The 11,859-nt window shown below is 49.2% G+C and overlaps 1 protein-coding gene across 1 annotated transcript; it reads right to left on the bottom strand.

Annotated features, from left to right (window-relative positions):
* LOC135634593 (allene oxide synthase 1, chloroplastic-like) lies at positions 1 to 1,806 on the bottom strand. Its single transcript, XM_065144982.1, has one exon. The coding sequence runs from the start codon at positions 1,731 to 1,733 to the stop codon at positions 174 to 176; it is 1,560 nt and encodes a 519-aa protein (XP_065001054.1). The 5' UTR covers positions 1,734 to 1,806; the 3' UTR covers positions 1 to 173.
* Between the last annotated feature and the right edge of the window lie 10,053 nt (positions 1,807 to 11,859).

Raw genomic sequence — 11,859 nt, 5'->3', positions numbered from 1 at the left:
TGAGGAAATAAAGAACACGTTTAATATTGTAGTACAGATCACTGAAGCTTTTCTCACGTGGATGCGGGAACCACCACGAGTCTCCCATGCTTTGAAAAAAAACACTCGACAAGGAACAGAAATCACAGAATCGCCATCCCATGCCGTTCGTTCCTCCAACGGCGTCGGTGGCTTCAGAAGGTGGCCTTCTTCAGCGACGTGAGCTTGACGGAGGAGCCGAGCGCGGACGCGCCAACCTCCACCTCGAAGGAGTCGTAACGCAGGAAGAGCTCGACGAGTAGCAGACGCGCCATCAGCACCACGAAGTCCTTCCCGGCGCACTGCTTGTTCTCCGTCGACGGTGACTCCGTTTCGGGCCCGTTGGACCACACCACGTAGCGCAACAGCGACGCCCCCTCTGCCCCCACGAAGCGGTCCGCCACGAACTCCTGTGGTCGGTCGAACACCCGCGCGTCCTTGGTGGCGAACGGCTGGTACCCGAACAGCATCTCCCCGGCGCGCACCTCGAACGCCGCGTCGTGGCTCGTCACCACCATGTCCCGCTTCGCCCGCCCGTACTGCATCGGCACCGGCGGCTCGATCCGAAGCGCCTCGTACGCCGCCGACGCTGTCAGCGGCATCGCCTCGATGGCCCGCATGGTCACCTCGCCGCCCCCGACGTCTCGCACCGCCGCCCGTACCTCCTGCGCCAATCGTCCGTGGAGCTGAGCCCCGGCGCGGCCGACCAACTTGACCAGCCCCGGGAACAGGATCTTCATCCCGCCGAAGGTGTTGAAGCAGGTGGCGAAGAGGATGTTGTGGACCGCCTCCTCCCTCGAGATCCCCATCCGTTCCGCCTCGTCGAGCACCGGCCCGGCGGATTCCCGGAAGAAGGCCACGAGCCGATCGTAGTCACCCCGGATGAGCGCCGGCGGGAGGCGGAAGGAGTGGAGGAACAGGTCCTCGAGGTAGGAGGGGAGGCCGAGGGTGAGGAGGGGGCCGAGCTGGAACAGCACCCACTTGGTGATGAGCCCCGGCCCGTCGAGGCCGAGCTCGGTGTCCTTGGGGTCGCGCTCGAAGAAAGCCCGCGCGAGGAAGTCGAAGGAGGCGCGGTCGTTGGCGTCGCCGAAGTCGGCCTTGCCCTTGGCGGCTATCTCCGCCTCCATGGTCTCGAACAGGGTGCCGAAGGTGCGGCGAAACTCGGGGATGACGGCCTGGCGGCGGTGGGAGAGGAGGAAGAAGAGGAGGCGCTTGAGGGGGGCGTGGTTGGGCTCCGAGGGGTCGAGGTAGGAGAGCACACGGAAGCCGCCGGTGAGCTCGGTGGAGGGCATGAAGGTGCCGGTGAAGACGTCGCGCTTCTCGACAAGGGAGGTATCGAAGAGCACCGGGAAGCTGGCGGCGTCGAGGAGGACGATGACGCGGGGGTCAGAGGCCAGGAAGGGGCCGGGGGGCATGTTGGCGCGGAAGACGGTGGAACCGTAGCGGCGCACGCGGGTCTTGAAGAACTCGTCCCGCCCCTCCCAATAGAAGTAGGCGAGCCGGTCCTGGAGCGGCCCGATGAAGGGGAGGCCGTAGTCGCCGGGGATCTTCCGCAGCGGCAGCTTGGACGACGGCGACGCAGACGAAGAGGAAGACGGCGTGGCGGTGACGGGGCTCTCCGAGACGGATGCCCTGATGGAGGCCGTGCGGCGGCGGCGGTGGGAGCGAAACTGCAGAGGTGACGGGATCGAGAAGGCCAGAGATGCCGTGGCCATCGTCGTTTACTGTTGCTGATGCGAAGCAAGAGGAGTAGGAAGAGAGACGAAGGGAGTCGTCGACGACGGAGGCAGAGGAGGGAGTCAATATATAGACGCAGAAGGGGTCATTATAATAGTATTATTAATAAATACTCTATTAAACTAAGAAATAAAAGAGAGAGAAATAATAATAAGCAAAAAAATAAAGTCACCAAAAGCAGGCGGCGACGGGGAAGTGAGAAGGAAATGGGAAATGGTCGGAGCCACGAGTTACTGTGGTGGGAGAATGCCGGTGTGCCACGTCAATAGTCAACGATATCGAAGGATGGAAACGTGAAGAATACAGCGGTCAAATAGACACGTGGAGTCGAATCCATTGGTCAAAAAAAGAAAAAACAAAGAAAAGGTTTTTATGCTTTTTTGTGTCCATATTTTTATGCTTTTTTTCTTTGATAAAAGGTTACAATAATCTGGAAGCGTACACGTGGGCTTTGGAGGGGGGGGGGCGGGGGTTCTCACGCGAGAGGGGGATTTTGGGATTGGAATCGTGATCCCCGCACCGCACCGTCCAACACCACGTGCTATGTGGTGTCCGTACTAAAAAAAACTTTCTCCATTAGTACATAATTCAATTAATAAATTCAAGTATTTTAGGATTAAGAAGAGAAGATATTTTAGTATTGTAGAAAAAGGAAAATAGGTACTCGAGTCGGACTTGAATTGGATTGGGGTTGGGGTGGGCACCGACACAGTGGGTCTGAGTCCTTCTCGGGAGGCCATGCGACGAGCAGCTGCTGCAAGCTGGAGTTTGGCGTTTGGCGCATCACATTATTACGGCGAGTTTGGCTCGACTCGGAGGACAGAAATGACTGCACAACTGCTCTTCGTCTTCGGCTTCTCTCTCTATCCATCGATCTCTCTCGCTGTGGCCGATGGATGATGACCATGAGAGGAAGGAGAAAGAAACGAAACGAAGAGACCCCGGCGGGGAAAGGGTGGGGGTTGAAAGTTCTTTGGCAGGAACACTTCAATGGCTCTCTCTCTCTCTCTCTCTCTCTCTCTCTCTCTCTCTCTCTCTCTCTGTGTTTCTGTTTCTGTGTGGCCGGTTGATGTTGACCACGTGAGAGACGAAGAACACGCGGGGGAGGGGAAAGTTGTTTGGCGGCTGAAACATTTCTGTGGTGCTCGGTGGAAATGATGTATGCAAAGATGGGAACGGCCTAAATCACGCGAGCAAATTTAGATACGGTTGTCTCACCCCGCGTATCTATCAACCTGTCTCACTTGGATTCTGTCAAATGGGGTGGTCAATGTTTCACGTGGTCATTTCTTCCTTGATATTTTTATATAATACGCATTTATATCGGTTTCATCCTAAGAGATAATGTGGTTGCGAAAAGGCATTTGGAAGTGTGTGTTTGTTTCTTTTCGCGTATTTATTTACTCCTTAACATTAAATTTTTAATGTGATATATATATATATATATATATATATATATCATATTTATAGTTTAACTAAAAAAAATTAAATTCTCTTAACTTAACTATTTACGTATATTGATGTATTTGAACTCCACTCTAACTTTATAAACTAATTAATTTGACTTTTTTACTTCCAATATAATACTTTTCTTCTCCACGATCTATTTTTAGTTCTCCGTGAAAAGAATGACTTGACAATAGATTGGTGTTTCTCACGTCCATTAAGCCTTTTTTTTTTTTTCGACCATCATCTGCTGGGGCCTCACTCGTATATACCACCTGTTATAGTAAATAACTTTTTTAGTCGTGGCATCGGGGCCGACGCGGTTGGTTCCAGGGTCCGAATGGCGGGGATCAAGCGTGACGTCCTTCGGGGTCTCCCGGCGGTCGAGCACGATGGTTCGGGCCGACAGATCGGATTGGGAGGCAGCTCCGCCGCAACGCCGCGAAAAGGCGGCACTGTCTCGCACCTGCACAAAGGTCGGGTCGGAAGCTCGGCCCGACCCCTCCGACGACCAAGTCAGACAATGTGGAGAGGGTTTTTGAGGAAGAGATGTCTCCGATGGTGTTATGCTTGTGTTTGTCGTCCGTCCTCGCTTCGTTTAGAACTCCGGGGTATTTATAGACGAGTTTGATGTTACGTGATGTGCCCGCTTGCAGGGGCAGGGTAACACCTCCCGTGGAGTCTGACATCGCTACCGGGGTTGCGTGGAGAACCGTGCTACCGCAGGGTATGAGCGAGGGTCAGTCGTCGTCCTCCTCTACCTCGGTCAAGCGCGCAGGGTCAGACAACGAGGAAGTCGTTGCCTGAGAGCGGGTGACGCCAGCGCATGTCGAGTCAGCATTATTGCCTTCCAGTCATTGGGCAGAGTGGAGCCCGGGTGAGGCCGACGTCGCGACACGTCATGTCGCCATTATTTCCCCTATCATGTTCCCCCCCCGGAAGAAGCTATGCGTCGGCTTTTGCCATTGGGGGGAGTCCGAGGCATGGCTTTGTCTCTTGGTGTTTGCAATAGCCTCAGGCGACATGAGGTGGAGCTTGTCTCGAGCGGGCAAGCGGGAGTATAAAGCCGAGGGCGACGGTGCAGGCGGGCTGTTCGCGCGGGTGTGTCTCGGGCGGCGCAAAGCCGAAGAGCCGAGGAGCACGACGCAGGCGGGCTGGCCGTGCAGGTGTGGTCTCGGGCTTCGCAAAGCCGAAGAGCCGAGGAGCATGATGTAGGCGGGCTGACCGTGTCGATGTGGTCTCGGGCGGCGCAAAGCCGAAGAGCCGAGGAGCACGACGCAGGTGGGCTGGCCGCGCAGGTGTGGTCTTGGGCGGCGCAGAGCCGAGGAGCACGACGCAGGCGGGCTGGCCGCGCAGGTGTGGTCTCGGGCGACGTAGAGCCGAGGAGCACGACGTAGGCGGGCTGGCCGCGCAGGTGTCGTCTCGGGCGGCGCAAAGCCGAAGAGCCGAGGAGCACGACGCAGGTGGGTTGGTCGCATAGGCGTGGTCCCGTTCCGCTTTAAATTCGGCGGCGTGGATCAAAAAGGCTACCGCATTTAATTTTGTTTCCTGAAGGGGGGGTTGGTCGCCGTCGCCGCACGTCTTCGGGCGTCGAGATCGAGGTGTTCGGGTGCTGCCGCTTCTGGGGGGCTGCCACGTTAGACTTTCATTAAGGTGGAGCGTCTTTGGGCGTCTTCTGATGCGACGCGACGGTTACGCACGTGCGTGGGTGAGCTGCTGCCCGCTCTCGGGAGTCGATGGGACGTCGGTTCTGGCGGGATATCTTCTTTAAATAGCGGACGCCTGACTTCACCTCCACCTCTTGCTGCTGTGTTCCCCCCTTCGAGTCTTGCTGTCACCTCCCCAGTCTTCTCCTTTGCTGATGAACCCGAGGAATTTTTCGGAGGTGACGCCGAAAGTGCACTTTGTAGGGTTAAGTCGCATGCCGAACTTTCGTAGCGTGGCAAACGCCTCGGTCAGGTCGGCAAGGTGCGTTCCGGCCTCTTGGCTCTTCACGATCATGTCGTCCACATAAACTTCCATGTTCCTCCCGATCTGATGGGCGAACATCTTGTTCACCGTTCTCTGGTATGTAGCTCCAGCATTTTTCAATCCGAACGGCATGACCTTATAGAAGTATACCCCTTGATCGGTGAGGAATGCGGTATGCTCTCTATCTCCAGGCGCCATCCTGATCTGGTTGTATCCCAAAAAGGCGTCCATAAAAGAGAGGCGTGCATGTCCGGCCGTTGCGTCGACCAGTTGGTCGACCTTCGGGAGGGGGTAGCAGTCTTTCGGGCATGCATTGTTGAGACCGGTATAATCAACGCACATCCTCCAGCTTCCATTATGTTTTTTCACGAGGACTACATTGGACAGCCATTGTGGATATCTTGCTTATTCTATGAAGCATGTCGCTAAAAGTCGGGCCACCTCTTCTTGTATGGCGCGTTGCCGGTCAAGGGCCTGCCGCCTGGGTTTTTGCTTCATCGGGCGAGCGTCGGGTGGGATGTTGAGATGATGTTGTGCGACCTCCGGGTTGACTCCCGTCATGTCGGATGGGGACCAGGCGAAGACGTCGATATTTTCCCGTAGGAAACCGACGAGCTGTTCTCGTTCCCGCTCAGATAGGTCCGAACCGACCTTGACCGTCTGGTCTGGCCGAGTTTCTTGCAGCGGTATATCGACGGTGGGTCCCCTCGGCTCGGGATGGGGGGCCAGTTTCTTTATTTCCCGCGGATCCTCCGGAGGTGGTTCGATCCTGGCCCTCTTGCGTAACGAGACGGAGGTCTGGTAGCAGCGCCTGGCCTCTCGGGGGCTTCCCGTAACTTCTCCGACCCCCGCGTGAGTCGGGAACTTGATAGTTTGGTAGTAGGTTGAGACGACGGCTCTGACTTTGTTGAGGGTCGGTCGACCGAGTATGGCATTGTAAGCAGTAGGAAGGTCGACCACCAGAAAAGTGGTCATTACTGTCTTCGACCTTGGCGGGGTCCCTAAGGTTAAGGGCAGGGTGATGAATCCCAGTGGGGATATTGAGTCTCTAGTGAACCCGGTGAGTGCTGAGCACATCGGGTTCATATTCCCTTTAACCAAGCTGAGCTTCTGGAAGGCGTCGAAGTAAAGTATGTCGGCCGAGCTCCCAGTGTCGACCATGATCCTCCTCACCTGCGCGTTGGCTACCCTGGCCGACATCACGAGGGCGTCGTCGTGCTCGGGCTGTTTGGATACTCCGGTCGGGAAAGTAATTTCGGGCTCGGGCCTGTGTCCGGAAGCTTCGTTTGGGGCGGCTCGAGCGTACACCTTTCTTCCCGACATGGAGCCCCCACTCGACGTGGGACCGCCAGCTATCACATCGATGTGCCGCTCGATAGGGCCTTCCAGGTGCGGTGACAACTCTTTGTTCGGCCGGAGGTACTGGCCGAGATGCCCTCTGCGAATGAGCTCCTCGATTTGCTTTTTCAATTCACGGCACTGTTCGATGTCGTGCCCATGCTGCCGATGGAAACGACAATATTTAGAACGGTCCGCGAGCTCTCGCAGGTTTCTCATTGGGTGAGGATCCTTCAGCAGTCCCTTCTCCTTCTCATGGAGAAATATTTCTGTTCGGGACGAATTCAAGGTGGGGAGAGGAATCCTCGGGTCGGATCTGTCCAACTTACGTCGGGACGTGGCGGGTTGCTGCTGTCGGGGCGGTTCCGACTTGACTTTTTTGTGCTCCTCCCGCTTCCTAGCCATCCATGTTTCTGCGGCGATGAACTGGCTGGCGCGCTGAAGCATCTCGGGGACCGTGGCGGGGGGCCGCTCCACGAGAGACCAAAAGAACCTGGAAGGCCGCAGGCCCATCATGAACGCCTGCATTAATAGAGAAGGGTGAGCGTCCGACAGTCCCCGAATTTGCGTCGTAAAGCAGTTCACAAAATGGGAGAGGAGCTCGTCCTCCCTTTGGTTGAGTCCGAGGAGCAACACCACAGACGACTTTGGGCGAGCGTGAGCCAGGAAGTGAAGCTCGAAATCCGTGGCAAGTTGGTCGAAGGAAGCGACGGTGCCGGCCTTTAGACCGTTGTACCACGCGCGGGCTGGTCCCCGCAGGGTCATTGGAAATGCCGCGTCCAGCGAGGGGAGGCGGAAGTGTGGCGGGATCGCTTGATCCTGTATCTCGGAGGTGAACGGGGATCCTTGCTGTCTGTTTGCCCTGAGTTCTCCCTTTGACTTACGAACTTCTTGTTGCACTTCGTCAAGTCGTTGACTGACGAGGCGCAACTGGGCTCGTAGGGCATTTGTTGAGTCGGCAGATGGGGCCTCGGGCTCGGGGTGGCTCGCCGCATCTTCCGCCTCCCGGCTCCCGGGCTGGGCCGTCGGGTTTCGAGGCGAGGTGGGGAGCTCGGGAAGTGGTACGTGAGACCGGGCAGGGGTGTCCTGCTGCCGCGAAGGCCGAGCCGCATGCGGGGGGGTCCGCTGGGAGACGATGGGGATGATAGCCTGCACCATGCCCGTAAGGGCTCGGACTTGGTGGGTGAGGTCGTGAAAGGCCGCGGCTGATATCAACGACGGGCCGGCGGGTGCGCCGTCGGGAGGTGACAAGCTTGGGTCGTTAAACAACCGCCAGTAACGCTCTGACGTTGCGACGGGGTGTTCGTCATGAGATACCTCGTGCGAGGGATTTTCCGCCGGGGTGTCGATCGTGGGCAGCGCGACGGCCGTGGGTTCGCCAAGGTGGATTCGCTGGTCGCTCGTCATTCGGGCCCTCCTTCTAGCGCCAATCTGTTATATTAAATAACATTTTTAGCCGTGGCCTCGGGGCCGACGCGGCTGGTTCCGGGGTTCGAATGGCGGGGATCGAGCGTGACGTCCTTCGGGGTCTCCCAGCGGTCGAGCACGATGGTTCGGGTCGGCAGATCAGATTGGGAGGCAGCTTCGCCGCAACGTCGCGAAAAGGCGGCACCGTCTCGCACCTGCACAAAGGTCGGGTCGGAAGCTCGGCCCGACCCCTCCGACGACCAAGTCAGACAATGTGGAGAGGGTTTTTGAGGAAGAGATGTCTCCTGAGTGTGTTATGCTTGTGTTTGTCGTCCGTCCTCCCTTCGTTTAGAACTCCGGGGTATTTATAGATGAGTTTGATGTTACATGATGTTCCCACTTGCAGGGGCAGGGTAACGCCTCCCGCGGTGTCTGACATCACTACCGGGGTTGCGTGGAGAACCATGCTACCGCAGGGTATGGGCGAGGGTCAGTCGTTGTCCTCCTCTGCCTCGGTCAAGCGCGCAGGGTCAGACAACGAGGAAGTCGTTGCCTGAGAGCGGGTGACGCCAACGCATGTCGAGTCAGCATTATTGCCTTCCAGTCATTGGGCAGAGTGGAGCCCGGGTGAGGCCGATGTCGCGACACGTCATGTCGCCATTATTTCCCCTATCACCACCTATAATTTTAATTATTATATTTTCATATCATAAGTCAGGTTATAATTATGTGAGGATTTAATTAGCCAAATCAATTAATGAATTAATATATTTTTAAGATATATAACGTAAGAAATATATCAATTACAAACTCAAACTATCAAAAAATAGATTATCGATGCAAGAGAATCAAATCTTATGCAGGAAAAAATATATTATCAAAAATTGAATGTTAAGTCGGAGGATTAGTCGGTGTGTCAAAGATTGAATTTCATGGTATAAGTTTAGGTATCATGTTAGAAAAATCAAGTATTATGCCAAAACATTAAATGCTATGGAAAAGAACATGTTGATAGTTCAAACAATATATCGAAAAAAGAGACGATATGCCGGAGATTCGAATGAAGTGCTAGAAGATCGGACAACAAGCCAGAATGTTGTACAATGTGTTGAAAGCTTTGTAATTATGTATGATATGTGTTGGATTATTAAAGTATTGATCAAGGTCTTTTTAATTTAAATTAAGTTTATATTGGGTTAAAATTATACCAACTTACCAAGAAACTAATTGGGCTTGAATCAGGGATAAATTGGGTTTATTAGAAGGCCAAATTGATAGACTAAATTAAGCTTAGACGGTAGTATCGTTGGGTCCAAGTGGTAGTACCACCTGAGTCAATTGAAAAGCATAGTTTTTTCAATATTTTTAGTAATAGTATCACCTATGCTTATGATAGTATCGCTATTACCCAAAATTTTAGAGATTTAAAATTTTAACTTTATATTTAAATTTTTTTAAAGCATATAAATATCCCACTTATACTTAGTTGATCGAGCACCTATTCTTGAGCACAAGTGTCATAAAGTATTATTTTAAGTATAATTTGAGTCTTCTCCTACGCTTGTGTTTGGTTATAATTCTAAATTATAAGAGGTGAGAGATGTTATGTAAAAAATAAGTGTGAAAGCTTATCTCCTCGTCCTAAAAAAAAAGAAAGTTGTAACAATGGTAGTTGATCTTTGCCCATTAGAAAGAACATCAATAGTGAAAGTCAATGGCCTCAAGGGAAGTGGAATTTAAAATAAACGTAGGTCAAGAAGATTGAACCACTATATATTTGTTTACCTCCCCCGTAGTGCTTTTAAGATCCTAATAAAAATAGTATTCTATGCGATCGATTTTCGTGATGAAATAATTAGTAGATTAACTTGATCAATTGAGTTATCTATATATGTTTTTTTTTTTTTTATACATATGGTTAAATTATCGTTATATTTTGATTGATATTACACATTGATAATTGTTGAATTTTAAAAACTGAAATTTGAATCTTAATTTAATATTAATTTTTTAGTTTTAATGATTTAATTTAATATCGATAATATCAAATTTCTTTTGACTTGAATTTATGCATTTTAAAAATTACATGATCATTTGATAAGTTTATCATAGCCTTTCAAAATGGCATATAGATAAAGGAAGCTTGATTGAAACTTCGTCATTAATTTATTATCATCGTAACAATGGGGAAGATTATTGAATCTCAGATTTTGATGATTAAATCAATTGATTAATTTATGGACTAATATACTTTTGAGATAAGTGATGCAGAAAATACTTCGATCTTGAACTCGAACCATCAATTAGTAAATTGTCAAAGTAGGAGAATCGGACATTGTGCCAACAAAAGTATCATATAAAAAATTAGATGTCGAACCAGAGGATTGTTCAATATGCAAAAGATTGGACTTCGTGATATAAGTTTAAGAATCGTGTTAGAAGGATTAAATATTATGTCAAAAGATCAAATGTCGTGAGAAAATTGACATGCCGATAAATCGGGTGATATACCGAAGAAAATGATAATTTGTTGAAAGATTGAACGACATGCCGAAATGGTGTACAATATGTTGAAAGCTTTATAATTATGCTAGATATATAATTGGATTGTTAAAATCTTGATCAAGGTCTTTCTATGTCGAATTGAGTTAGTATCGAGCCAAACCATGCCAACTTGTCAAGAAACTTATTGGGCTTTAACCAAAGTTGAATTGCCACTATTAGAAGGTCAAATTATTGACCTTAATTTAGGCCTAAGTTGTAATACTATAAAGCTCAAGTGGTAATATAACTTGAGTAAGGTGAAAAAGTATTGTTTGTACTTTTTCGACATTTCAATAGCACTACTGCCCATGTCAATGATAGCACCACCCACGGGTAGTACTACTTAGGCTGGTGGTAGTACCACTAGAGCTCAGATTTATGGCTCCATTGTGATGGTAGTATTGTTCGGTGTTGATAGTAGTTATTACTAGTACCATAAAAGTTTGGGGATTTGAATTTTTGACTCAATTCTTGAAGTCTTTTGGGACTTATAAATACCCTATGCTTAATTGATGAAGCACTTATTTTTTTATATAAAATTATTATAAACTCTTATTTTGAGTATAGTTTGAGTCTCATTGTCCTCTTAAGTTTTGTTAAAATTTTAAGTTATAGGAGGTAAAAGATCATTTGTAAAAAGAGTATGAAAAGTTATCTTCTTAACCTTAAAAAGAAGAAAGTTGTGACAAGGATAATTGATCTTCGCCCGTTGGAAAGAAAATCGAGAGTGAAAGTCAATAGCCTGGAGGGAAGAGAAATCAGAAATTGATGTAAGTTGAGAAAACCAAATCACTATAAATCAATTTACCTCTATTTACTTATATTTTACTTATGATTTAATTTTATTCTCTTAGTTATAACTTTAACTTGATCAATCGAATTTTTGATATGTGTTGATTTATCGATCGAGCTTTAAAATTAGTTAAAAATATTGTTACACTAATTCACCCCTCTCCCTCACTCAATGCATTTAAAATCTTAATAAAAATAGTACTCTATGCGATCGATTTGTCATAATGCATAATTAGCATATTAATTTGAACAATTGTTTTTTGATATATGTTGATTTATTGATTGAATTTTAAAATTAATTTAAAATATTATTGTACCGATTCACCCCTCCCCCTATAATGTCTTTAAGATCCTAACAAAAATAGCATTTTATGTTATCAATTTGTCCTAATGCATCTAATGAGATAATTAGTAGATTAACTTGATTTGCTTGAACCATTTATGTCCATGTCAATGATAGTATACTTATTTAACACTTATAAACCTATTGAAGTCTTATACATAAGTGTTGACACTTTTGTTATTGGAACAAGCCGTTGATATTTTGGTCAGCTCAATATGGTTCAAGATATTATTCAAGATGATAGTATACTAATATGCATAGTA

The sequence above is a fragment of the Musa acuminata genome, chromosome BXJ3-4, assembly GCF_036884655.1.
Source record: "Musa acuminata AAA Group cultivar baxijiao chromosome BXJ3-4, Cavendish_Baxijiao_AAA, whole genome shotgun sequence".
In the NCBI taxonomy this organism is placed as follows: Eukaryota; Viridiplantae; Streptophyta; class Magnoliopsida; order Zingiberales; family Musaceae; genus Musa; species Musa acuminata.
This window is presented reverse-complemented; position numbering and strand designations above follow the sequence as displayed.